Raw genomic sequence first — 23,389 nt, forward strand, 5'->3', positions numbered from 1 at the left:
TGATTACTTTATTTCAGGAGCCGTTTGGAACACCAGCCTCAAAACTGATCAAACAGAAACAAAAGCATCTGCGGGGCGGTTTTCTAAAGCTTTCCTTTAAAGCAAATATACTTGTCAATTAATGAAAAGGATTTGTAATAAACAGCAGTAGATGTCCCGTAAAAAAAAAAAAAAAAAAAAAGATTTTTGATAAAGAGCAATAGGTGTCCCATCTGCGTGGGGATGGGAACGCTCCCAGCAGCAAAGCTGTTTGGTTCAATGCGCCGAGCAATGGGAATGTGCTTTTTGCCGATTTGCTCCCCGAAGAGAGGGGAGCCGGTGCTCGTTAGCGTGGGGACGGCCATTGCCCCCGAGGTTCTGGGCTAACGCCCGGCCCCAGCAGCGGGTGGAAGGCGGAGGCTCCTCTCTCTCGGGATGGTGCCGGGGTTCAGGTGTCCGGGAGCACCTCAGTGCCTTCAGCGCTGCTGCGTCTGCCCGGGGGGGTGTCCTGCAAAACCAGAGGGTGAATTGGCTTGGCTGGGGGCTGCGGGTCGTGTCGTCCCCCCTCCCTCGGGTCCCGTCCCCCACCGCCCCCCGGGTCCCATCCCCAGCCACCCCCCTGGTCCCTGGCAGCGGGGCCAAGCCCTTTTGGCCACTATGGGACGAGCTTCTGCGCATGGGACAAGTGTGATTTTCCCAATCATCCCCACTCCCTTGGGTCCCCGTGGGGAGGAAGAGGAGGAGGAGGCAGCCTGCCCCCCCCCCCGCCCCCAAGAGCCGTCCTCCTCCTGGTCCTCTCCCCCATCCTCCCTCTGCCTTCGGCTCTGCTCTCTCTCAAAAGCGCCTGAGAGAAGAGAAACCTGGCTGTAAATTAACCGGGAGGATTTTTCAATCTGAGATGTGCACTTTCTCCCCCCCCCAACAGCGCTGTTATTTCATCTCTTGGCTGCCAAACTCCCAGGAATTAATCCCGGCCGGCGCTGACAGCGTTTACATTCAGCGCTGCTCAGATAAACCATATCAGCCGGCGCAGCTGAAGAGGAGCCGGGCGCGGACGGAAGGCCCGGCTCCTGCTCAGTGTCAGCCCCACCGGGGTGGGATGATTTTTTTCCTGCTTTTACTTTTATTTTTTAATTTCCCCCCCCTCCCCAGGGGGCTTTGGTCTCAGCAAGGAGACGCTGCAATCCCTTCACTGCTGAGGGTGGCCATAGGGTGGTTCCTACAGCCAGGAGCTCCTGGCTCTTATCTCGGTGCAGATAATGGAGAAGAAGGAGGGACATGTCCTTCTTCAAGCCCGTGGGAGCCTGCAGCTTTGTCTTCTGAGGTTTCTTGCCCTATGCCACCCAGCACACAAGGAGGGGCTTCTCCTCACCCCCAGCTCCCCCAGGCTGCCTTTTAATAGGTATTTGCTCAGCCCAGTTATTGCATGTTCTCTTTTTTAATCTCCCTCTTGCAGATGTCTGTCTGTCTGTCTGTCCCTCATGGTGACCTCCTGCCTCTCCCCTTGGCTGTCACTGGGTGCCGGGGGGAGATGGAGACACCATGGAGATGTGCCACCTCTGAGCCAAATCCGCGCCGGGCTCGTGAAGCCATAATTCCCCAACACGTGGCAGGATCTGGGCGAGGAGCACTGGACCCCGTGGCCAGCGGTGTGGGCAGATGGGCTTTCCCGGGGCTGGAGCACAGGAGACAGGCCGGGAGCACACCCCAATTCCCCTCTCCATCCTCTCCCCACCCCATAAAACACCACTGGGACCACCGAGGCGGTGTCTAAGAGCTGGATCTTCTCCAGCTCCCTCGGGCAAGGGTTACCTCCTGGAAAGCAGCATCCCAGGGCTGCGACACTTAGAAACGGGGTGGATTTAGCCCCCACCACGGGCACAGGGAAGCGGGAGGGTGTAAGCCCATCACCCGAGCACCTGGGCCAACGTTTCAGCCTCATCCTCCCACCCTGTCTCCTTTCCCGTCAGTGCTTGCGGAGCGCTGGTGTGGCCGCGGGGTCCAGGTCACGGTGCGATCGTCACAGCCACCCCGAAGTGACGGGATCCGGGGGTAAATATTAGTACGAAGTGAAGGGCTGTGTACATATTTTCTCCCTGCAAGGTAATGCTGAAATTCCCGGCTCCTTTTCAACAAGCTGTTGGAAAAACTGGTCCTGTGTCAGCGCCGTCCGGCCACCGCTGGTTCTGGCAAGTCTCAGCCCAGCGTGCGAAGGTCTTAGAGCTTGAGGTCCCCACTGCAACCTCCCTACCCCTGAGCCAGTCTTTTGCTTGTGGTTTCCAAGCCAATGTTTCCCATCTGGAGCGCAGCAGCGTGCGGGCTTTGCTGACCGTTCGCTCCCCCCTGGAAGCGTATACAGGATGTGGTGGAGACACTGAGGATGGCTTATTAATTGCATTAAAAGCACCAAGCAGTTCCCCCCCTGCCCCCCCCCCCCCCGCAAAAAAAAGACGCAATGTCAGAAGACGGTTTGAACCAGGCAGCTATTCCCCTTCCCGTGTGCGTGGGCCTTTGGTTCCCTTCTCTGCGGCTGGTTGGGCTTGCTTGGGGTAAGCTGTAGGGGAGAAATAGGCTCCCCTTGCATGGCCACCCCAGTCCCTGTAGCCTGGGGACCCATGACCAGCTCAAGTGCCTGCCCACGCAAGAGCTACCCCACCATGTGCAGGGCTGGAGAACATCACCATTGCCCTCAGCCCAACAGGAGCCAAGGCAGCATCAGGCTCCCAGGACCCTGGGCAGCCTCCAAGGCACCGATCTCGGCCCTCCTCCTTCTCACACCCCACTGAACCCCCCCATCCTCAGACTGGGGTGCTGAGCTGGGATTCCTCCGCTTAAAATTGCTGGTGGCCAGGTGCTGGTGGTTTCTACCATCCCAGTGGGATGAGCTTTCCCTTCCCTGAAAGCCCTTTCTGACTTGTGCTGATGGACTTGGCATCAGCAGAGAGAAGCACAATAAAAAGGATTGCTCGGATTTCTTTTCCAAGCCTCACATCCCAAGGAAACGCAGCCTACGGGACCGTAACATGCGTCTGTCTGCCTGTCCATCCATCCCCTTGCCAACAACTTTGGAAAGGATGGCCAGCGTCAACCAAATCTGACCGAGGTTTCGAATACATCATGGGCCTGTTATGCAAAAGAGGGAGCTGGAAAGACCCACGGAGAGAAACCGCAACGTGACCCAACCGTGCTGGGACCCATCCCACTCCAGCGTGATTCAGCCGCAGTGTGAGGCACGGGAGGAGCCGCGTGGGACAGAGCCACGGAAAACTTGGCTTCTGCTGCTCAGGGAGCTGTTTGTTATTCTTAAAGGCTGGGAACTATCACGCAGCCCTTGGAGGTCTTGCTTGCTGCAACTCGTGGCCATCATCACCCCCGGTTTCACGTCCAGCTCTGCCCCGCTGCCTCCCACGGAGGAGAGGAGCCTTCATCTCGGTGCCTGCTCGGATTCACGTGCCATGGAGGCTGCGAATCAGCCTTAGGACGTCTGTCAGGGAAAGTCCCCAGCCGGTCCCATGCAGAGCATCCTCCCTGTGTGCATTTTGGGCTGGCGAAGGCACGGGAACCGCTCCTGGTTCAGGGAGAGCCCCCGGAGGTTGGCGCAACGTACCTGGAAGCCAAGCAAAGAGCCCGAAGGAGGAGCAGACCTTCCCCTTTTCACTCGAGCCCATCAGCAAAATGCTCATCTCCTCCCTTTGCTGCTGCTTCCCAGCCACAAAAGCTCCCTCGCCGGTGTCCCGCAGCGAGCGGGAGCTCACAGACCCGCCTGGCCATGGGGCAGGCCCCCAACAGCCCCCCACCTCGCAGCCGCCCCACCAGAAAGAAACCAAAGAAGAGCTGGAGGGGTTTGATTGATTTATCCACTGAAGATACAAGTTTCGGTTTAATAACACCATTCTGTCTGGTTACAAACATACTAAAAACCTACAAAAAGAAAAACAAGTTACATCCATCGTACACGAAACGGCATGTATAAAACCAGCACGGAAGCGCCGAGAAACACGTACATGAACAGTATCCGCAGCGGTAACAGGAAAGACACGGAGTTACATCAGACCACGCCGGCTCATGTCTGTGGGTCACGGTGGGACTGGTTAAGACATACTAACAATTAGAGACAGCTTTAGCTATGGAAAATAATTAGCATCGCAGTCTGTTAAATGGGTCAGACCCAGGCGGGTAGTTTTATCCCTCCCTTTCTGTAAGTTGGTCCAAGGTTAGCTCCCGGGTTTCCCTTCCACCCATCCCTCCAGCATCGCTGGTGCTGGCCCTGAGCGGTCCTCGCACCGACATCGGCGCCCCAGGACGGCTTCCCTACGGCCAGGGCAGGGCAGGCTGAGCTCTGGCGCCAGCCAGCCCAAATCTGGTCCCCACTGAAGTCGCTGGGCACCTCCCCAGAAAGCGGGGAGAGGTTGGGATCCCCTTTACTGGGGGCGAACTGGAGCAAACTGGCAGCGATGCAAGAGGAGTCCCCCGGGAGAGTCCGGGGCTTGGCTGCCTCAGGGATTTGTCTCACCATCAAAGACAAGGGTGGTGGCACGAGGGCCTTGGGGGTTCCTTGCCCGAGCGGCTCTGGTGGTGCTGGGGTGTCTCTCTGGCTGGCTGGGTGTATATGGAGCTGTACCCACCACGAGGGTCGGCCACAGGGCGGGGGGGGAGGGACAGAATGGGCGGGATCTGTGTCCCATCCCAACCTAACACTTCCCATTCCCTCCAGCGCCGAGCTCCCTCTGACCGAACGCAGCGTTGGACTTGGGGTGGGGGGACACAAGCTGGGCGTTATGAGTGAGTGTCCCCAAAGACAGCCAGGATGAGGTGCTCGGGGCGGGGGGGGGACACACCCTGCCCTAGGGACACCCAATACCCCCCTCGCTTGGCGCCCATCTGCTCCTGGCAGGGGGCAGAAGGACTTTCCCACCCCGGTCACGGGTCCAAGCCCAGCCCTGGTGCTAATGCAGAGACGCTGGATGAGCTGGGGACCCCCCCGCCCTGGGAGCGGCGGGGGACATCTCTGAGCTGGGCTTGTCTGGCTTGCACGGCGGTGGCCACAATGGCGTGGGCATTGGAGAGGAGTAAAGCAAGGAGGAGCAGTTCGGCAGCACCCCTGGGGACGGTGAATGGGGCTGGGGGACACGGGGGTCCCATACCCTGAGCCCCCCGAATTCTTGCTCATGAATTTTGGCGGGGGGGATGGCTTTGCGAGTCGATCCCTACTCGCCACTGCCAAGGAGAGCAAAGCCAAGCCTGAAGCAGGCACAGGCAGCGCCCTTACCTCATCCCAAGCGTGCCAGGAGGTGACATGTTGTGCCCCAGCAGCAGGAGCTAAAGGGAAGGGAGGATAATGGGGGATAATGGGGATACAGGGGTCCCCAGCCGGCTGTGGTGGCTTGCGGGGGGGGTGGGGGTGACAGGGAGCAGCTGTGCACACGCGTACAGCAGAGATCCACGCTCAGAGCCAGGACCCGGCCTCCCTTTCTGCTCTTCCACACGGCATTTATCAGCCCTGTCACTCTGGAATGGTATTTTTTCCTTTTTCTGTTCCTTTTCATCTCTCCCCAGATGAGAATTTTCCCCGATTTAAGCAACGCCTGCCTCTGCCGCGGGCGGCGAAGAGGGGGCGTTCGCTTTATCTCTATCTCTTCCCCTGGAGAGCTCTGCCCCGGCCGCCCTCCCTGCTTCGTTTTACTTCCTACAGAGCTGGTAAAAATAAACATGTTTTCGTTTGCATATATTCGACCAGCCTGCCATTTGGCTGATGGAGGTGGGGGGGAGCTCCTTGAGGGACGGCAGCTGCACGCATCTGGATTCGCTTTGGTGGGGGGGGGGGGGGGGGGAAAAGTGCCTGGAAAAATCCCCCAGCCCAGCACACACACACGTGGGTGCATAAGGTCATGGGCTAGTTTTCTCTAGGGAAGCACAAAAAAAAAAAAAAAGAAAAAAAAAAAAGAATCAGCCAAGCCCTGTTCAAAGGGGAGGGGACCTCAGAGCTGCTCCCCCAAAGCCAAGGCACTCGGGCATGGGCACAGGGACTTCCCAGCCACCCCAAAATCGCTCCCCCGGTGATTGCGAACAAGCCCCATTTTGCTCGCGGGAAGGGAAAGGACGGGTTTGCACTGAAAAATAAAAATTCCCACCTGGAGAATATTAACCTCAAAGGTTAATGTGTGAACTTTGTCTAAAGATGAAACATCCCTGTATGGAAACATCCCTGGCCCAGCATCTGCGGAGAGCGGGGAGTACATGAACTCACTGCAAATATGCGCTGCTGGCCTTGAGGTTTTGGCAGAAATCGGTGAAGCTCGTGAGAGTCCCGTGATGCACCCAAAAAAAAAATAAAAATTAAAAAAAATCTAACAGTCGTGCTCCAAGCGATCGCTCTCCAGCCTCGCACCGGAGCAAAGTCAATGACTGGACGGGTCTTTTCCCATCCGCACGGGCCTAATCCTGACGCCGGCCAGAAGGTGATGTTTGAAAGATGCCTCCACCAGCGGTGTGAGGGATGAGCAGATCCTTTGACATTGGGACGTGAGCCGGAGGCATCAGCTGCTGGCACCTTCACAGGCGCAGGCTGGCGGGGTGAACTCCGGGGGTGCTGACCCTAAATGACAGCCCACCACCCCATCAGCGAAGCAGCATCGTTTGTCACCCCCACGCCTGTCCTTTCCCTTTATAAACACCTTCACCTTCCACGCTGCCATGCCGAGGGCAGCCATGCCCTGAGCTGTTATTTCCACCCAACCCTCTACCTACACCCAGGACGTGCCCTCGCTCCTCCTCCATCGCGTCTCTCCACCTGTTTCACTGCGGGACATAGGGAGGAAGGATCTGCAAGGACAGAAAGGGTGGCTGTAGTGGAGACCTGGGGCTACTTTGGGACTAACCCTGGTCCCAGGGCTCTGCAGGGAGGCGAAGGAGGGCTGGGGAACGCAGCCAAAATGTTTGGAGCCCTCCCCAGATCCCCCTTTTGCCCAGAGGCAGGGCGTTGGGTGATGGCACAAACTCCGGGCCACATCTAACCAAGCCCAGAGGAAGAGGAGAAGACATCTCCCCCCCTGCCACTTTCAACAGTCACCCCCCAGGGATGGGGCAGGGCTGGGGTCCGGGGCTTGCCCCTCCGTACGGGCTCCCGCGGATCCTGAGCAGAAACATACTCTCACAGCTGGTGGAAGGAAGGGGAAAACCCCACTGAGAGCTTTTCTGGGAGCCAGCAACCGGTGCTGGCCGCCCCCGGCTGTGCCAGGGTTGGGGAGCCCCTTGGCATGGGAGCAAAACACCCGAAATGGGGAAAAAAAAAATACCTATTCCCCGGGGATGATTAAAAGCAGAGATGAACTGGCTGCGGGTGAGCAAAGCGGGAGATCCTGGCTGCTCCGGAGGAGGGAGGTCAGCCCTGGGGTGGGGGTGGGGGTTACTGCATCTCCTCGTGCGGAGGGGGGACGTCCCCAGGGCGGCCGTAGGGATCCCAGCCGGGGAGTGTGGGCTCGCTGCCTGTCAAGCCGACATCCAGGATGGGAGCTGGTCTCCCTTGGAAAGCTGCCAGCTCCCGAGGGAGTCCAGTGGACTACTGGAGTAGTGGAGTGAGGCCAGAGGAAATCTCAGAAGGGACACCCCCCCACACACGCACTTCAATAGGTAACATTGCCATTAACATGAGGGTTTTAAAAATAACAGAAACATTTTGGGAAGCACTGGGTGGCAAGGATGCCAAAGCTTCCTAGCACATCTGATGCTTCATCCCCAACCCTGTGGGAATCAGCCCCCAGGGCATCCTATAAATCCAAGCACAACCTGTGCAGGAGGCAACGGGGCGGCTCCTCCTTCCTTTTCCGTAACCAAAGGGGAAACTGAGGCAGCAAAACCAAGCAGACTCACCCACAGCTTCGGGAGGAGTTGGTGTTGGAGGCAAGAGGAGTGCTGTGAGCCCTGCAGCCACGTCTCGTTTTTTGGGGGAGAGCCCTTTGCCAGGCCCGGGCGGGAGCACTGCCGGCCCCGGAGGGGGGGACGCAGCTCCTGCAGGGGCTGATTTCTACCAGGCACTTTGTTTGGAGGAGCCCAGTTTCACCAAGAGGGCAGGAAGATGCTCTATGTAACAAGGTTATTTACTAAATTTAACAGAGCAGGGACCTTTCTCCACACCCGGGAATCCCTCCTGCTATGTCCACTTCATCTTTCCCTGCCTCTGATCACACCCCGAACCCCCCCTTCTCCCCCAGCGGGCCAGACTCCCCCCCCATCCCTGCACTGCCCTGCTGCCGGACAGACAGACCGACGCACGCCGCCTCCCAGGGCGATGGCACAACGCGTGCCACCCATCCCCATCCTCCTGCGCATCCCTGCTGCCCAGGGGAGCCGAAGGGAGGCGGGTGGGCTCACCAGCTCCCCACATCGGACACATGGATCCCACCTACGCGTCGTGCTCCGAGCCAAGGTGTCCCCCCTCCTCCCCGGCTCTCTCAGGCTGGGGGAGCACGTCTCTCCCACCCCCTCGCTCCCTCCAGCCCCCGGAGGGTTTGCAAAGGCCAGCCGAGGAGAGGGACTGGGGATGAAAGGAGAGGCGAGGGCTGCTGCTGGCCCACAGTGGAGGGTGATGGGCAATGAAGAGCGGGTCTGGCCGCAGCCATCAGCCCCGACACCCTGCCGGGTGAGTAGAGAAAGTGCAAAGCAAAGCGTTTTCGGTGCCGGACGGCAGTCCCCATAAGCATCGCGCCCCCAGAAGCGAGGAGCCAGGTCTACCTGGGGGCTTCATGTGGAAAACAAGGGTTGTGGCGCTCATCAGCGAACGGGGCTGCACCTCTCTGCTGCTGCGCAGAGCTTGTGCAAGGGACTTTGAGATGGCACAAAGCGAGGTGCAGGATTTGGGAGGTGGTGACGGACAGGCCAGGACAGTAAGATGGAGCCAACAACCAACGCTCTCCCCTCGCGCTCTGCATCCCCTTCCAGCGTCCCCTGCAAGTGCTTCACCCCGACCCACCCACACCCTTGGTGCTTCTATTGATTTGGCTTGTTTAGTTTGTTTTTAAACCCCGTGGAGATCAAATCGTGACTTGGCAGCTAACAGAGCTGGGCCCTACCGGGCTCCCCAGACTGAGCGAAGATCTTGAGAAGAGACCAGAGTGAAGTCCTGGGGTGAGCGAAGCCCTCCCTGCCCCTCGCCCGGCCCCGCTGGCCGCTCACAGGGTGGCAGTGGGGTACTGCGGCCAGCCCACCTCCTTGTACACCGCCGTCACGTGGGTGCAGATGAGGGTCTTCATCTTGGTCCAGGCACCGTGCGCCTCCGGGGTGAAGTCGTCGGCGTATTCTTCAGCAATGACCTCCAGCATGACACCAGTGAGTTTCTGGAGGGAGGTGGACAGCAAAGTTAATAACTCTCCGGGGAGCATCTAACAGCAAATTTAGCTTTTTCCCTAAAAAACCCCTCAATTCAATCCCATGGATGAGTTCTGGGAACCCTCCATGGGACAGACAGACGTCTGGGAGGTCTGTCAGCACCCCAGGGAACAGGCGAGGCAGGTCACCAGCCTGCCCGGGCAGGATGAGACCCAGGCATGATAGGGTTCAAGCATCTCCCTAATTTGTGCACCTCAAATTATTTAGTCCCTTCTATCACGCTTATCTCTAGAACAAGGGACATACGGCCACAGCCATGCTGGAGGGACTGCAGGCAGGTGGGTTTCCCTGGGCAGGGCAAGGAATTGATGCTTCAGTGTCGGCTGTGTTTGGGAACGGTGGTCTGTGTGGGACAGCATGGCTTTGGGACACTGCGGCCACGTGGGGAGCAACCCCCACGACCAGCCAACCTTCTCCAGCTGAGGACAGGCAGCACCCACCCATCACAGCTCCCCCTCTCCTGCCCTCTTCCTACAGCATCCCAGAGATTTATTTTGGTTTTGCTCCCATCCTTTACCTTAAAGTAGATGGGCTCCACTTTGTGCTTGACGGCATGGGCCTTGCCCACCAGGGCCAGAACAGAGGAGACCTTTTCGGAGTCGTTGAGGTTCTCCACCACAGTGTTAATGGCACCCATGACCCGCCGAGCGTGCTTACGCAGTTGCAAGCTCCTCTCCATCTCCAGCGGGTCCTCCATGTTCTTGAACTGGCTGAAGTACTGCTTGGCCGATGGGAAGTTGACAAAAAACCTTCCGGAAAGAATAGACACAAAATACCATCAGGAGGGTGAGAGCAGGCTGAGAGGTTAAACCAAAGCATGGAGTGGTGAAGACGGTGGAAACCACCCCCTTGGATCTAACACAGCCAGGGCTGGTTTTCTCATTGAGTTCCCTGGGAGCTGTGGCATTCAGCTGCCTGAAAATCATCAGGTTAATGCCTTTTTGCCCCCAGTCTTCCCTACGGACTGATATTCATCGACAAAGCAGAGGCAAGACGGAGTTCTTGAGACTCCACCCAGGCGTGCCAGACCCTGTGTACATGCCCACGTACATCAAAATGTCCTGTCCTGCCTCAGAGAGCTGGAGATGATCACGAAAACCCCTCTTCACCCCAGGCAGCCTCTCCCTGCCCCTCTTCCCCAGTCCCACAACAGCTTCTCAGCCCCACGGGGTTTATTCCTGCATTGCCACCCAAAAGAGTCTCCCCCAGCCTGGGATGCCCCTGAGTTTCACAGATCAGCCCCCCGCCCGAGCCTCCAGCGAGATCTCAGCCCTGAGCTCACCTGTGCCAGGAGCCATTTCCCCCAGCACGAGGACACCCCAAGCACCCAGCCAGCCCCTCTGGGGGGCTGAGGACCCTCATTTCTGCGGGATTAAATCAACCCCAATGAAACGCAGCTGAAGCAAATGAAGCTGCAGTTGCAGCTGACGGGCTTGAGCAACCGGGGGAGCGGAGGGGGGTGGGTTTGTAGGGAACAAGGTGACGAGGTGCAGGTCTGGGGCCACCGATACCAGCACCATCCATGCCAGCACCGCAGCTAGTTGTTCTCAGCAGCCGGGGATGACGCTCGTGTCACATTAACCACCCCCTTCCACCCGATTTACACGGGGAGAACCTCACCAGCATTTGCTCCCCCCTGTCACCCGGGTCCCTCCCTCCGAGGGGGCTCTCTCTGCCTTCTCCAGGACCGGCAAAGGATGCTCAGGAGGTGGCAGATGGCTCCTAGGGCTGTCTCCCATCGTTCCAGACTCCAGAGAGACTGCTTTCTCCCTCTCCCAGGCTGCCATAACCCCCTCCCCAAGCACCATCCCAAAACACACAAGCCCATCCCACCCCTTTTCCCAGCCATCCCTACCTCCCTCCAGGACCAGGTGGGATCCTCTTCCCCACTCCACGAATAAGCACAATATTGAGGACCAGGCTCATTTATCGCTTCATTATCCTCCTTCCCCCCCCCTTCCTTCCTTCCCCCGCTCCCTTGGCTTGTGAAGCTCGGGGGCACTGCCAAGGAAGAGTGAAGCAGCGCCTGGAGTGCACCGCCGCTTCTGTTGCTTCCCGGAGGCATCTGGGATTCATCAGACAGCCCGAAATAGGTTTCGGAGGTGTGAAGAGTGCGCAGCGGAAAGGGTGGGGGAGGAAGGAAGGTGGAAGGGGGAGACAAGGTGTTGCTTTTAAAACCTGGAGGGGACCTGTGACAAAACTCCTCTTGTTATTGTGCAGCCTCCCCCCCCCGCCCCCCCCGGGCAAAGCTCCTCCTGACACATCTGGTCCCTGTCAGGAGAAACCGTTTCCAGGCCCGGCTGTCTCCAGCTCCTGTCGCCACAGAGGTGCTCGGTCCGTACCCTTCAGCTCAGGGCTGTCGGAGATGGACACCGGTCCCCTGGCTGGGGCCACACAGGCAGCATCATTCCCAGGATTCAAGTCTTCTGCCCTGAGCGTTTCCCAATAGAAGGACAAACGTTCCTTTCTGTTTTAATGGGACAATTTTTTCCCATCCTGCCCCAGCGTCCTTCTCCCCCTGTCCCATCCCTCCCCACGTCTGGGCAAGCTGCTGCAGCCCCCGAGCCCACAGCTCCAGCCAGCCCCTGAGATCAATGCCCTCCTGGTATTCACAGCCGACACTATGCCGAGATCGGAGCCAAGGGGTTTTGCACCCCTGCTAGCAGATCTTCTCCCCCCTCACCCTCTGGCCGGGGTCCCCCTGGGCACTGGGAGCGGGGGTTGCTGCTGGAAGCGTGAGCTGCTGCCCACAGACCACCCCGACACCGGGGATGGAGGCTGCCAGACAGTCAGTGCATGCCTAACCCTCTGAATCCCAAACCATCGGAAGTTCCCCGAAAAGCCCTATTTGATCTCAGCTCAAGGGCATGATGCTGCGAAGAGCCAGGGAATGAGCTGAGAAAGATTCCTGGTCTGAGACAGGCTTTTTCAGCAGAAGGAGAAAACAGCAAGGGAGGACTGAGCCCGGCATCACCAGGGTCGGTCAGAAGGAGCACCAAGGGAAGGAGCACCAAGGGAAGGAGCACCAAGGGAAGGAGCACCAAGGGAAGGAGCACCAAGGGAAGGAGCACCAAGGGCCACTGGGGCTGATGCTCTTTGCACCTCTCCCACAGCACCACCTCTACCTCTGTGTTGTTTTCATCTGGCTACGCCATGAGCAAAGATCAATTAAATCCCCAAAAGTCCCCAGCCTGGGTGAGACCAGGCCAGTGAAGGATCCAAATCCCTGGTTTCCAACCTTGCCCTGCTTCGCAGACCCTCAAGGCAATGTCCCCGTGGGAGCTGAGCCCAGCAGCTTTCCTAAGAGACCAGCAAGAGGGAGGTCAATGGTGCCACAGGGACGTAAAAACCAGCAAAACCCTGGCCCGTGTGCCCAACCCCACATGCTGTCCACTTCCATCACTGGAGAACTGAAACAGGGGAGCCAAATCTGTCTTTCCTTCACGTTGAAAGAGGAAATCCGTGGCCAGCCAGAGACCTGCATCCATCTCTCCTTGGCCCACGCCTCTTCGCAGGGCTGGAGAACGCGGAGGGAGATGCAGCAAGAGCTTCTGGCCCGGAGCAAATATTTGAGTTGTCAAAGCAAGAAAAAGAGGCTCGCTCAGGGGTGAGTGTTAATAAACAGAGAAGATTAATTTAATACAAAGGTTAAATATAACCAGAGGAAAGGAGGTTAAAAAAAAAAAGGAAGAAATAAAATAACTCAAACAATAGCGAATTAGGAGAGGTGTCGGTTGGGGTTTTTCCATCTACAGAACATTTTTCGAGAGTTCAAACATCTCAGGCTCTGGAATTTTGTTGGCTCATTATGCATGTGTGTGTTTTGCGCTCTTTTACTTCACCGGAGTCATTAAAAAGATGATATTTACCATTGCATATCACACAAAATGATGATTGATAGAAGCCAGATGCCTGCATACCGATCTCATTAAATTTCTTTTTAAGCGATTCCATTCTGCACCCGCTAATTTGTACTCTGCGAGCTACATCTGGACCCGACTGACAGGATGTCGGGATTGCTCTTCCTCTCTCTTTTGCCCTTTTAACAACTTTAAGGACACAACCGTTCCCAGTAGCAGAGCCAACGGAAATAATTAAGGTGCAAAACCACCGCAGTCACTGGGAACCTGTTTTCTGTTCAGGAGGAGAGATGCCGCTTCTCCTCCCATCTCCCCCCCGCTCTCCCCGGACCACGCAGGGCAAACCCCACACGGAGGAAATCTTCAAGCCCAGCCATCTCCTTCCTTTCCCAGCTGGAAAAAGGAAGGGAGCTGCTTCTTTGGTCCCCATGAGCACTGAAACCCTTGATGCTTCACTTACCCTGGAGGCAAACGGTGGGGGAAAAACACCAGCGAGCCCTCAAAGCTGCTGGGGGGGCTTCAGCTGAAGCCCCAGCCAGCACTTGTAGACTTTTTTTTTTTTTGCTAGATTTTCCTCCCAATGCTTTCATGTTATCTCTCACCTCGTCCCTCTACGTGGGAGAAACTCAGCCTGGAGTCTCTCCGCGTCCCTTTGCAAACCTCTCCTTCCAGCTCCTCTCTGCTCGGGTGCCTACAAAGCAGCTGATAATGGGTAGGCAGGTGGTGTGTGGTGCTGCTATTTATTATGCCGAGGGCTGTCTCACCGCTTCGCCCGCACGGTCCCCCTGCTCCTCCCAGCCACCTGTAGCCCATCATCCCATTTTCAGGCTGGGGCAGGGGTGCCGGGTGCTGCCTGCGCTCCCAGCTCCCAGCCCGAGGTGAGAAAGGTCTCGGCCATGGCAACGCCACCGCCCAGCGAGACAGAAAAAGGCAAATCTAACTGGAGTAAGGAGAGGATGGTGCCAGCTCTGCCCATGTCCTCTCCCCGAGGCTCGTGGACCGATGGAGACGGTGGTGGGCAGCACCTCCAGCTCCGGCGCGGGGAAAAACGGTCCACACACTGATGCTAAATTCAACTCCTTCTACAGCTGAGGGAGAAGAGGTGTAGCTGGCCTTCCTCCAGGTGAAGCCCACACCCCGCCGCAAAGCCTCGGGAGCAGGCTCCAGCACAGCGCTGAGCCGTGCTCGGGGGCTGTGACGCCCCCGGCACCGCAGAGCCCCGGGGCAGAGGGACCGGGACACCCCAGTGATGCTGGGACGGGACCCAGCAGCAAAGATGCAGCCAAATACATTTGGGCGCGAGCTAGCAACCCCCGGGGGCACGTCCTGCTCGCTTGTGTGTGCGCAGCTCGCACCTCCGAGTCCTCATTGCTGCTGCCTTCCCCTACCGTGGATGTGGGTTCAGCCCAAAGCCTCTCGGCTGCGTAGATGCACCTTGAGGCTAGGGGTAAGGACAGCTTTCATCAGATAAATGAATTAACAGCGCCAAAGTGGCTTTCCCACATGCCTCTGGTTTCCTACGGCCCTTGCAGTCCCCTTTGCTCAGTGCCTTCCTCCACAGCGTCATCCTCATCCTCCACACCTGTGTCCCGGCCCCTCTCCGCTGCCAAACCGCTGTCCCTGCCCCCTGGGTGCGAGCAGCACACAGAGACGGTGGCATCGGCCCCCTCCACCATGCCACCAGCATCACCCCCCCATCGGGCACCCTCCCTACAGCTCTGCCCCGCGGGCTCAGCGTGGCCCAGCAGGGTCCAGGGGTTTAAGGAAACGATGCTAAAACCTGAGTCTTGCCTCCGAGGCAGGCGCACGCTGAGGACGGAGTCTGCTGGAGCCCGGCTGCGTGTCCCCGACCCCCGGGGACAGCGGAGGGGGTCGGAGGTGGAAGACAACCCCCAACCGGGTGGAGGTGGGGTCACCCAGATTCACAAGGATGTGGTCCCTGCCCTGGGACCCACCATCCATCCAGCAAAATCGGGAACCCGATATTGAGGGAGAAGGCGTGTAGCCGGCCTTCCTCCAGGTGAAGCCCACATCCCGCCGCAAAACCTCGGGAGCAGAGTCCAGCGCGATGCTGAGCCGTGCTCGGGGGCTGTGACACCCCCCGGCACCGCAGAGCCCCAGGACAGAGGGACCGGGACACCCCAGTGATGCTGGGACGGGACCCAGCAGCAAAAATCAGGAACCCGATATTTGCTGGCGCCCGCCCACCACCTCTCCTCTCCGATGCTCCCATGCCGATTTCCAGCAGCCCCGGCTCGGCGTTCCCAGCGGCTCTGCTGGCCGCTCGCCCCCGGCGCTGGGCTCCCGCAGGATCGCCAGCCAGCCAGCGCTCCCCGTTCCCCGGCCGCGCTCGGCGCCTGCCAGCCCACCGAGGGCTGTCCTGACATTTCCCTGACGTTAATGAGCGCTGAAACTCCGCAGCCGGGCGCTCGCCGAGCCGCCTTCGGAGGCACAGCCCCGCTCCGCTGCAGCAGCCTCATTAACGGAGCCGATGAGCAGAGCGGAGACTTGGCCCTCGCCTCCTGCTCCGGGGGAGGGATTTTCAGGGTTGGTACCAACACATCCAGCATATCCTCAGCCATAGCCAGGGAAACCATCCGGGAACAGCCTTCCGCCTCCCCTGTGCCTTCCCTTCCCTTGGCCGGGGATGTCCTTGCAGCTCTCGGGGTGTCGAGCGGGATCTTTCTAGCTAGCAAGGGCAGCCCTGGGACAGGGGACATGGGAAAGGCTCTTCTTGGGTCACCCCGAGAGCTGCTGGCAGCCCTGAGGGCCCGGCTGGTGCGGGATGTGCCATGGGGATCCCTGTGTAGCCACCTTGGCCGCGAAGCAGCCAAAAGGGCTGGTTCCAGGTGCTGCGATCGGAGAGAAAACACAGCTGTAAGACAAGGGGCTGTTTCTAGATGGAGCTCGTTAAACCCACGCTCGCCCCTTCGCCGCTCGGGGAGGGGGCTGTTGTTTTGGAAAACGTCCCTCGCGCGTGTCCTCGTCAGCGGAGCAGAGCCCCGCTGCTCTCCATTTCTCCTCCTCTCCAGAAAAACCATCTCTCCAGCTTGACCACAATGATCCACGAGCGTGTGACAAGCCGTGGGACAGGGCCGTCACCGCACACAAGGTCGGGCCTTCCGTGGGGCCCTTCTCAAAGCGAGATATTGCAACGGAGGGGGGGATCTTTCCGAGCCGAGCAGCTTTGCTCTGAAATTTGCCCTTCGGCAGCCAGGAACGGACCCCTTCCCGATGGACACCTCCGCAAAACATATTGGCTTTGGGGGTAGCTGCAAAGTCATTTCTTTAAAATGCCCTTTTTGGGTGGATTCAACCCATTTCTTTCAGATTCAGCTGGGAAAAAAAAAAAAAAAAAAGGGTTTTCTGCATGGCCAGACTCATTAGTCAGGCTCTTTGCTTTTTTAACCTAAAACTTACAATAATGTCTGGCATCCAAGGAGCGCTTTTATATTTCAAAGCTCTCTGCAAACTGCCTGAATCCAGGTGTGTTAGCTCAGGCTGAGCAGCTGCCGAAATCCGGGGGCCTGATTCCGCATTGGCAATCCTTTCGCTTCCCCTCCTACGCCTCCTGAGAGGGAAAGAGCACACCAGGAGTGATGGAGAAGGTAGCAAATTTGGAAATTTGGAAAGCTGACGTGTCTGGAGATGGAGGGAACGGTGATGGAGAAACCCTCGTGGATGCGGCACGGCCCGCGGCGGCTGGGGCAGGTTGCGTTGCCCGCGCTTGGCACGGCATTAACATTTGGCGCGGATGTGCCTGGGAGCTAAGAGAAATGATCCCTGGCTTTTGTTCCCTGATGGGATCCGTAAAGCTTTGTGGTCCCACAGCCGTGACGGTGGTACGTGTGCGTGGGTGTGGGAGCGGACGCGTGCGATGGTTGGGACGGGCTGCGGTTTTAGCCCTGGTGTCCCCGAGCTGAACCGGGGTCTGCGCACAGCGATGTCCCCGACCCCCCCTGCTGACGCTCGCCCCTCCTCGCCTGGGTGCTCTCAGCCCCTGCGTGCTGTGGCGGGTGGGCCGTGGGGAGGGCTGAGCCCCCCGGGTGCTGCCATCCCCCGGCACGGTCTCAGAGCGTGGGGTAATGGCAATAAACCATTGCGAGGGCATTGGAGAAAGGGGGATGCTTGGGGAGCGATGGCTAATTAGCGAGGGATAATGCAGATGCCAGAGCTGCTGAAGGCTGCCCTGCTCCCCCCCGGCATGCCTGGGCTCCTGAGCTCTCTAGCGAGGGGTGCTTTTCAAACAGGACCAATTCCTAAACTGCACATGGGGAAACTGAGGCATGGCAACAAGCCTGGGGACATGGGGAAGCTACGGGTGAGCTGCAGCCCAGCTCTCCCAGCCGTGGTGGCCGATGTGCCCGCTTGGGAGTGACCCAGCCGAGACACACGGCCCCAGATGTGCAGTCGAGGGTCCAGCCCCAGCCCCAGCCCCAGCCCCAGCTCCACCAAGGGTTAAGGCGGCCGCTGTGAGATGGATCCCGCAGAGGCCCCTGAGCTCGCGAGGAGGAAGATGAGCGTGGCGAGGAGACTGCACTTCCTCCGGCGCGAGGCTCCCCCACCGAGGAAATTGTCAATTAGAGACATAGTTTTAACCGCACAGCGCAGATTCCCATGATCCGGTGGCTGCTCAGCCAGAAGTCCCCATTATTTGTGTTTACAGCCCCTGGGAGCCCGGAGGCCCTGCGAGATCGGGACCCCACCGTGCTGCTGGCAGGACCTCAGGGCTTTGCTATGGCTTCAAGCACCAGCAGCAACTAGGAGGGCTGGGAACCTGCTGCCCAGCTCTGTGCCTCAGTTTCCCCAGCTGCAAAGCATGGAAAGGCTGGGGGTGGAGGAGGAGGTGGCTGGGCAGGGGCTGAAGGAGGAGGGGCAGAGGGGGCTGGATTGACCTCCTGTGGGACGCCGGCACTGCAGCCCCCCCATCGCTGCCTCCCTGCCTTCGCTCTTGGGGTACAGGATCAGGCCCCAGATTCATTTTGACCCTGTGTGTCCAGAGGTGCTGCAAGACCCCAGCCCTTCCCCACATGGGAAAAAGTCATTCCCTGCCCTCAGCAGCTCCGAAGGGACGCAGCGGGGGCGGAGCAGGAAAGCACGGAGAGACCCTCTGCCACCAGGCACAGGCACTCCCCGGTCAGTCGCAATGGCAACAACAGAAACGCGGCCACTAACAGATTTGCTTGATTTTACTGGTCTGCGCAGCAGGGTTGCACCAAAGGGGGGCCCACAGCCGCGCATCCCCCTTCCCACTCCCCAGCCACCCTTGTCCACATCACTTTCTGCCTCAGTTTCCCCAGCAAAGCCCTGTGCGGGTGAAGCCGGGATGCTGGCTGGGGCGGCTCTCGGCCCCCGGCAGCGCAGGTGTGCCCACCCGAAAGCGTGCCGGGCAGGTCAGCTGGCACCGCGCCGGCGGCCGCCCACCGTCCCCCTCCCCATCCTCGACCTCTGGAGCTGCTGAATCATGTCTTGGGAAGCGGCTGCCGCCTGCCCGCGCCGCCCGGGCTCCCGGCGGCCTCCATGCATGACCCACTTCTCCCGGCGGCTGATGCCAGCTGGGAAAGGCAGCCGGGAGAGCGGCGGCCACCGGTGCTCCCAACCCCGGCCAGGGCCGCCCTGCTTTCGCCAGCTTCCCCGGGAGCTCGGGGGGAGCTCGTCGGAGCTCGCGGGGGGAGTCGGGCTCGGGGCAGCAGCACAAAGCTCCCGCTTCAGGGTTTGCTGCCGGGGGGGGACAGCCCAGCCACCGGAGCCACGGCATGGGGATAAAAGTGGGTGGTAGCTCTCCCAAATTTCACTGCCGTCCCCAGGGACATGCACCTAAAGTCCAGCTTGAAGCATCCCAGAGAAGCTCTGGCTGAGGAAGCAGGTGGTGGGTTCAGCTAGGACGTGCCAGGGCACACGCCATGGCCAAACATGCTCCCAAGGAGCCCGGGGTCACCCTAGGTGCCAGCTCAGTCCTGCCCTGCTGGCACAGCCCAGGGAAACCCCTCACCGCGGTGTCACAACTCTCCCCGGGGAAAAAAAAAACCAAACAAAACAACAAAAACTGGACAAGAAACTTCTATTGGGAAAGTTTGAGTCGGGACCAGAGCTTGGACACATGGTCCCTGCTGCCACAACTTGCTGTCCCTCATCCCCTGCCCTGCTCCGAGCCCCGTGACTGCACACGGGGACACCAAAAGCACTGAGCTGCCCTGGGTGAATCCCCCATGGCATTGCCACGAGTCCCTCGGTGCTGGCCGCGGGCACCCGGCCACCCTCCCTGTGCTCACGGGCTGGGGGGCACCCGGCTGCGCTTGCGGATGGGGCCGTGGCACGACCTGGCTGCTGGACAATGACCTGGCCACCGCATGGACAAGCCCACGTGCCGAAGCTCATGGGATGGCGAAAAGGGGAATTTTGCATCCCCCAGACCTCTGCCACCCAGCCCAGGTGGGTTTGGTGTCCCCAGCCACGGGGCTGTCACCTCTCCTGGCCACCCCGGCTGGCTACGTGGCTGTGGGAGAATGGGCTCAGCCATCAGCTGGCTCTGAGAGACGCAAGTGTTTGAGAAGGTGGCACAGAGGGGACTCAAATGCCATTTTTGATTCTCTGCGGAGGGGTCTTGCCAGGAAAATCCCGTTGCAGCGCTGGCAGCGAGCCTGGAGGGGAACCGGCTCTGCTCACCGGCACATCCGGAGAGCCTCTGCTCTCTGCAGATCCCGTGGAATCGGGCCATTAGCTCCCAGCCTCTTGGAAAACTTTTGGATGGTTCTTAATAAACAGTGCATCCATCCAAAGGGTTCTCCGAGCACCCACAGCCCCCCGCTGCAGGAGCAAAGCGGGAAGGACACATCCCAGTCTCCCGTCTCCTTCCCAGGGTGGCGGGGCTGGGTCCCGGCGGGAGCCTGGGCAGGGAGATCCCGCGTTGCCGGTCCTCGGGATGGCTGGTGGGAGCTTTGTCTCTCCCGAGAGCATCTTTGCCCTTTGTCAACAGGTCAGCGCGGGCATCTCGCCTGCCCCCCTCCTCGCCCCGTCCTCCCCCTCTGAAATCAGGGAAATGGCCTGCTGGTGCCGCACCCCGCTGGGACCCCGAACTCCCGGCATCCGTGGGACTCCATGGGATTCCCGCTCGGCGCTTTCCCAGGGTACCTGGACGAGGGTGGCACCCCCAGACAACGCAAGAACACCCCCCCCACACCTCCATTCCCCACCTCAAGAGCATCTCCCCCGTTTCGCTTCCAGGCGCAGAGACGGGGCTGCCCATCGCCGCCCGCAGCCCCACGCCGTCGGGCGATGCTCCGCACCCCGCCGCCGGGGCGGCTGGCTCCCGTGTGCCCCCCGCTGCCTCCTTACCCCCTTCTCCCCCCTGTGCCCCCCACACCCCGCTTTCCGCCGCCAACTTCAGCGCTCTCCTTCCCGCCGACGCTGCCGCCGGAGGGACAGATGGTGCCCTCGGAGACACACCTGCTTGGGTTTTATCTTGGCTCCCAACTTGCATTATTTCACCCGCCAGCCTGCGACGTACCGATGCCATCCGCACGCAGCTAACTGAAGGGAGGGTGGGATGGGGAGGGGGGGTGTGTGTGCGTGTGCGTGTGTAAAAAAAATAAAATACCCCCAACCCACCCGAGCGGAGCCCGGCAATGCTCTCCCCCCGCCTCCGCGGCACCCTCCCACCCCCGGCTCCGTCCGCGGGTTAAGGTGACCTTTGCGAGGGAAGCGGCTTCTCCCAAAGTCCCCCGGCAAAGCTCCCCCCCTCCGCTCCCCCCGCCGCCCCGGCTCAAAGGTGTGGAAATCAGAGGAGCGCTGTGACACCCTCCCTGCTCCCCGCCAGCGAATACACCCAGCCAGCTCCCCACTCGCTGTCATTCATCTCCGTTCAGTTATATATATTGTTCTGCCTCTTTCACAGCTATAAAGAGATTTAGTTGGATTTGCTGCTGCCTTTTTTTTTTTTTTTTTTTTTAAATACCTGATGAGTATGGAGACTCCAACGTCCTCGCAGTTTGCATATACTCTGCTCCATGTCTCTTGAATAACCTTTCTTTCTGCGTCTGAAATCTCTTCACTTCTTTCCCATCTCTCAATCTCCATTTCTCCCTGGACACTCTCCATGAAAAACAGCCGGCAGGATCCTCCGGGAAGCCAGGAGGAGATAAAGAGAGATGTGTGTGAGCGGGTATATCCTGCGAGAAGAGACAAGGTGTTTGCTCAGCGGCCGCGCGGGCGCTGGCGGCTCTGCCGACGTGGGGATGTATATGTGTGCGTGTGTGTGTGCGTGCGAGCGCGCGGCTGCCTGTCGGCGTGTTTATATATGTAATTTAAAAAAAAAAAATAAAAAAAAAAATATAAATATCCCGGAGGTATGATGCGTGCGATTAGATTTCAGATCTCCCAGTGCCGTCCATGGCTGTAGTTAGCTTCAGCTCGGCTCGGATGTGCGCGGCTGACTGATGGGGAACTGCCTAAAAGTAAAATATTCAAAGGCATTGCAAGACCAGCCTCTTCACCAATGTGTGAACGTGAGCTCACTTTCTCTCTCTCTCCTCCTCTCTCCCACTCCTCCCTCCTTCCCTTTTTTTTTTTTTTTTTTTCCTCCCCGAAAGAGAGGGATGAGGGAGATGTTCTGGGCAACATCAGGACGGTGCTGGGGGCCGGGGGGGAGGTCGGGGCTGGAAGTTGGGGGTTTTTTTTTTCAGCCCTTGTAAACAGCTCAGAGAAAATTCGGAATCCAAAGTGCCGAGTTAAAAGTTATCCCAACCGCTGGCTGCGCTGAGCTCTGCCTCAGCCCCCCCCCTGCCCTCCCTTGCACTCTATTTTGTGTTTTGAAGGACAAACCCTCGCTTGCCTCTGGCTCTCGGGCTGCACGGGGAGTCGGGGCAAGAGGGGAGCGCGACCCCCCCACCAGCGTCCCTCTGCCCCCCCAAAGGGACCACGCTCTGTCCCACAGGGACTCTTTTAATTTTGCTCCCCCTTCTCGCGGCAGGACCCAACTGTGGAGCGATCCAGAGTTAAGGCACCGGTGAAATGAATATCTGACGGTTGTTCTGCGATGGCACGGCCCCTGGTCGTGTCTCGGCAGGGACGGGGAGCGCAGGAACCCCTCCCCACCACGCTTCCCGCTGCCTTGGGGTGTGTGCTTTTTGGGTTGTTTTTTGGGGGTTTTTTTGTTGTTTTTTTTTTTTTTTTTTTAACCCAAATGCCATTTCCAGCTCCTTGGCAATCCGGCATATTAAACCCCGCGGCACAGTCCATTTGCACAGAGAGAAGGAAAACACTACAGAGACTTGTAATAACCGACAATCCCCCAGAGGGGGATCGGAGACAAGAGAAGCAGCCTGGTGTGCACAGCCGCCTCCCGCGCCCCGGCAGGGCAGACGGACGGATGGACGGACGGACAGACAGGCCGAGGGTGCAGCTCCGACACCCGGGCAGGCAGGGGCTGGGGGGTGGCTGAGCCCCTTCTGGGGGCTGGAGCTTTGTTATTGTAGATCCATCGAGGCAAAAAAAAAGCTGTATTTCTCCTCAAAACCAGCCCCGGTGAAGAGCGGCCAGACCGGCGGTGTCGGTACATTTGCTCTCGCGGATTTAAGGAGAGCTGGTGGAGAGGGTGCTGCCCACAGGTCCCCCACGGTGGGTCCCCCCACTGAATTTGTGCTGTGACGGAACCGGCAGCCCCACACATCCATGAATCCCTGGGCTGGGGGACACAAAGCGCGGCTCACCTGGGAGCTGCCGAACCCACCGGTGCGTGCAAACCCAGCAGCGTGGCCAACGCCACCAGGCCGGAGGTCGGGCATCGTTCAGGTCCCCAGTAACACCCCCACCAGCTTCCAAACCTTCAGGTTTTCACCAGCCAGCTTAAAGTTTACAATTTTCCTGCTGTCCATTAGGGATCAGCACCCGTGAGCCCCAGCTCAATTATTAACTACAATGTCCCCCAGGTGGCCACCACGCAGCAGAGAAACCCCTCCGGACCCAGGATGGCACGGCCAAGCTTAACGCCCTCCCTTAAAAATGCAGAGGAATAAATGTCGCGCTTAAACCCAGCTTAAAACCAGAGCAAAACTGCAATGCAGCGCTAGCGCTTTCAAAAAGGGAGCAAAACTCAAAATCTGACAAATATGAACGCTTGGGAGATGATCTAGGCGGAGCGTTGGTTATCACCCGCCGTGTGTTTAAAG

General features: G+C 58.9%; 1 protein-coding gene across 5 annotated transcripts; it reads right to left on the reverse strand.

Moving 5' to 3' along the window:
- CYGB (cytoglobin) lies at window positions 1-23,121 on the reverse strand. 5 transcript variants are annotated; one of them, XM_063352069.1, is made up of 5 exons: window positions 22,931-23,121; window positions 21,178-21,391; window positions 9,881-10,112; window positions 9,183-9,311; window positions 1-487 (listed from the first exon to the last, which is right to left on the reverse strand). In XM_063352069.1, exons 2-5 carry the CDS (start codon window positions 21,318-21,320, stop codon window positions 428-430), a joined length of 564 nt encoding a protein of 187 aa, XP_063208139.1. In that variant the 5' UTR covers window positions 21,321-21,391; window positions 22,931-23,121; the 3' UTR covers window positions 1-427. The 5 variants fall into 5 exon arrangements, with proteins under 5 accessions (XP_063208139.1, XP_063208137.1, XP_063208140.1 ...); XM_063352067.1 differs by having other exon boundaries at window positions 22,951-22,965; XM_063352070.1 differs by lacking the exon at window positions 22,931-23,121 and having other exon boundaries at window positions 21,178-21,415.
- Between the last annotated feature and the right edge of the window lie 268 nt (window positions 23,122-23,389).

Source organism: Chroicocephalus ridibundus, chromosome 14, assembly GCF_963924245.1.
Source record: "Chroicocephalus ridibundus chromosome 14, bChrRid1.1, whole genome shotgun sequence".
Taxonomy (NCBI): domain Eukaryota; kingdom Metazoa; phylum Chordata; class Aves; order Charadriiformes; family Laridae; genus Chroicocephalus; species Chroicocephalus ridibundus.

Coding starts and splice junctions, on each gene's coding strand:
- CYGB (XM_063352066.1), bottom strand. CDS start 16,264: ATGGTTTTTCTGGAGAGGAGGAGAAATGGAGAGCAGCGGGGCTCTGCT.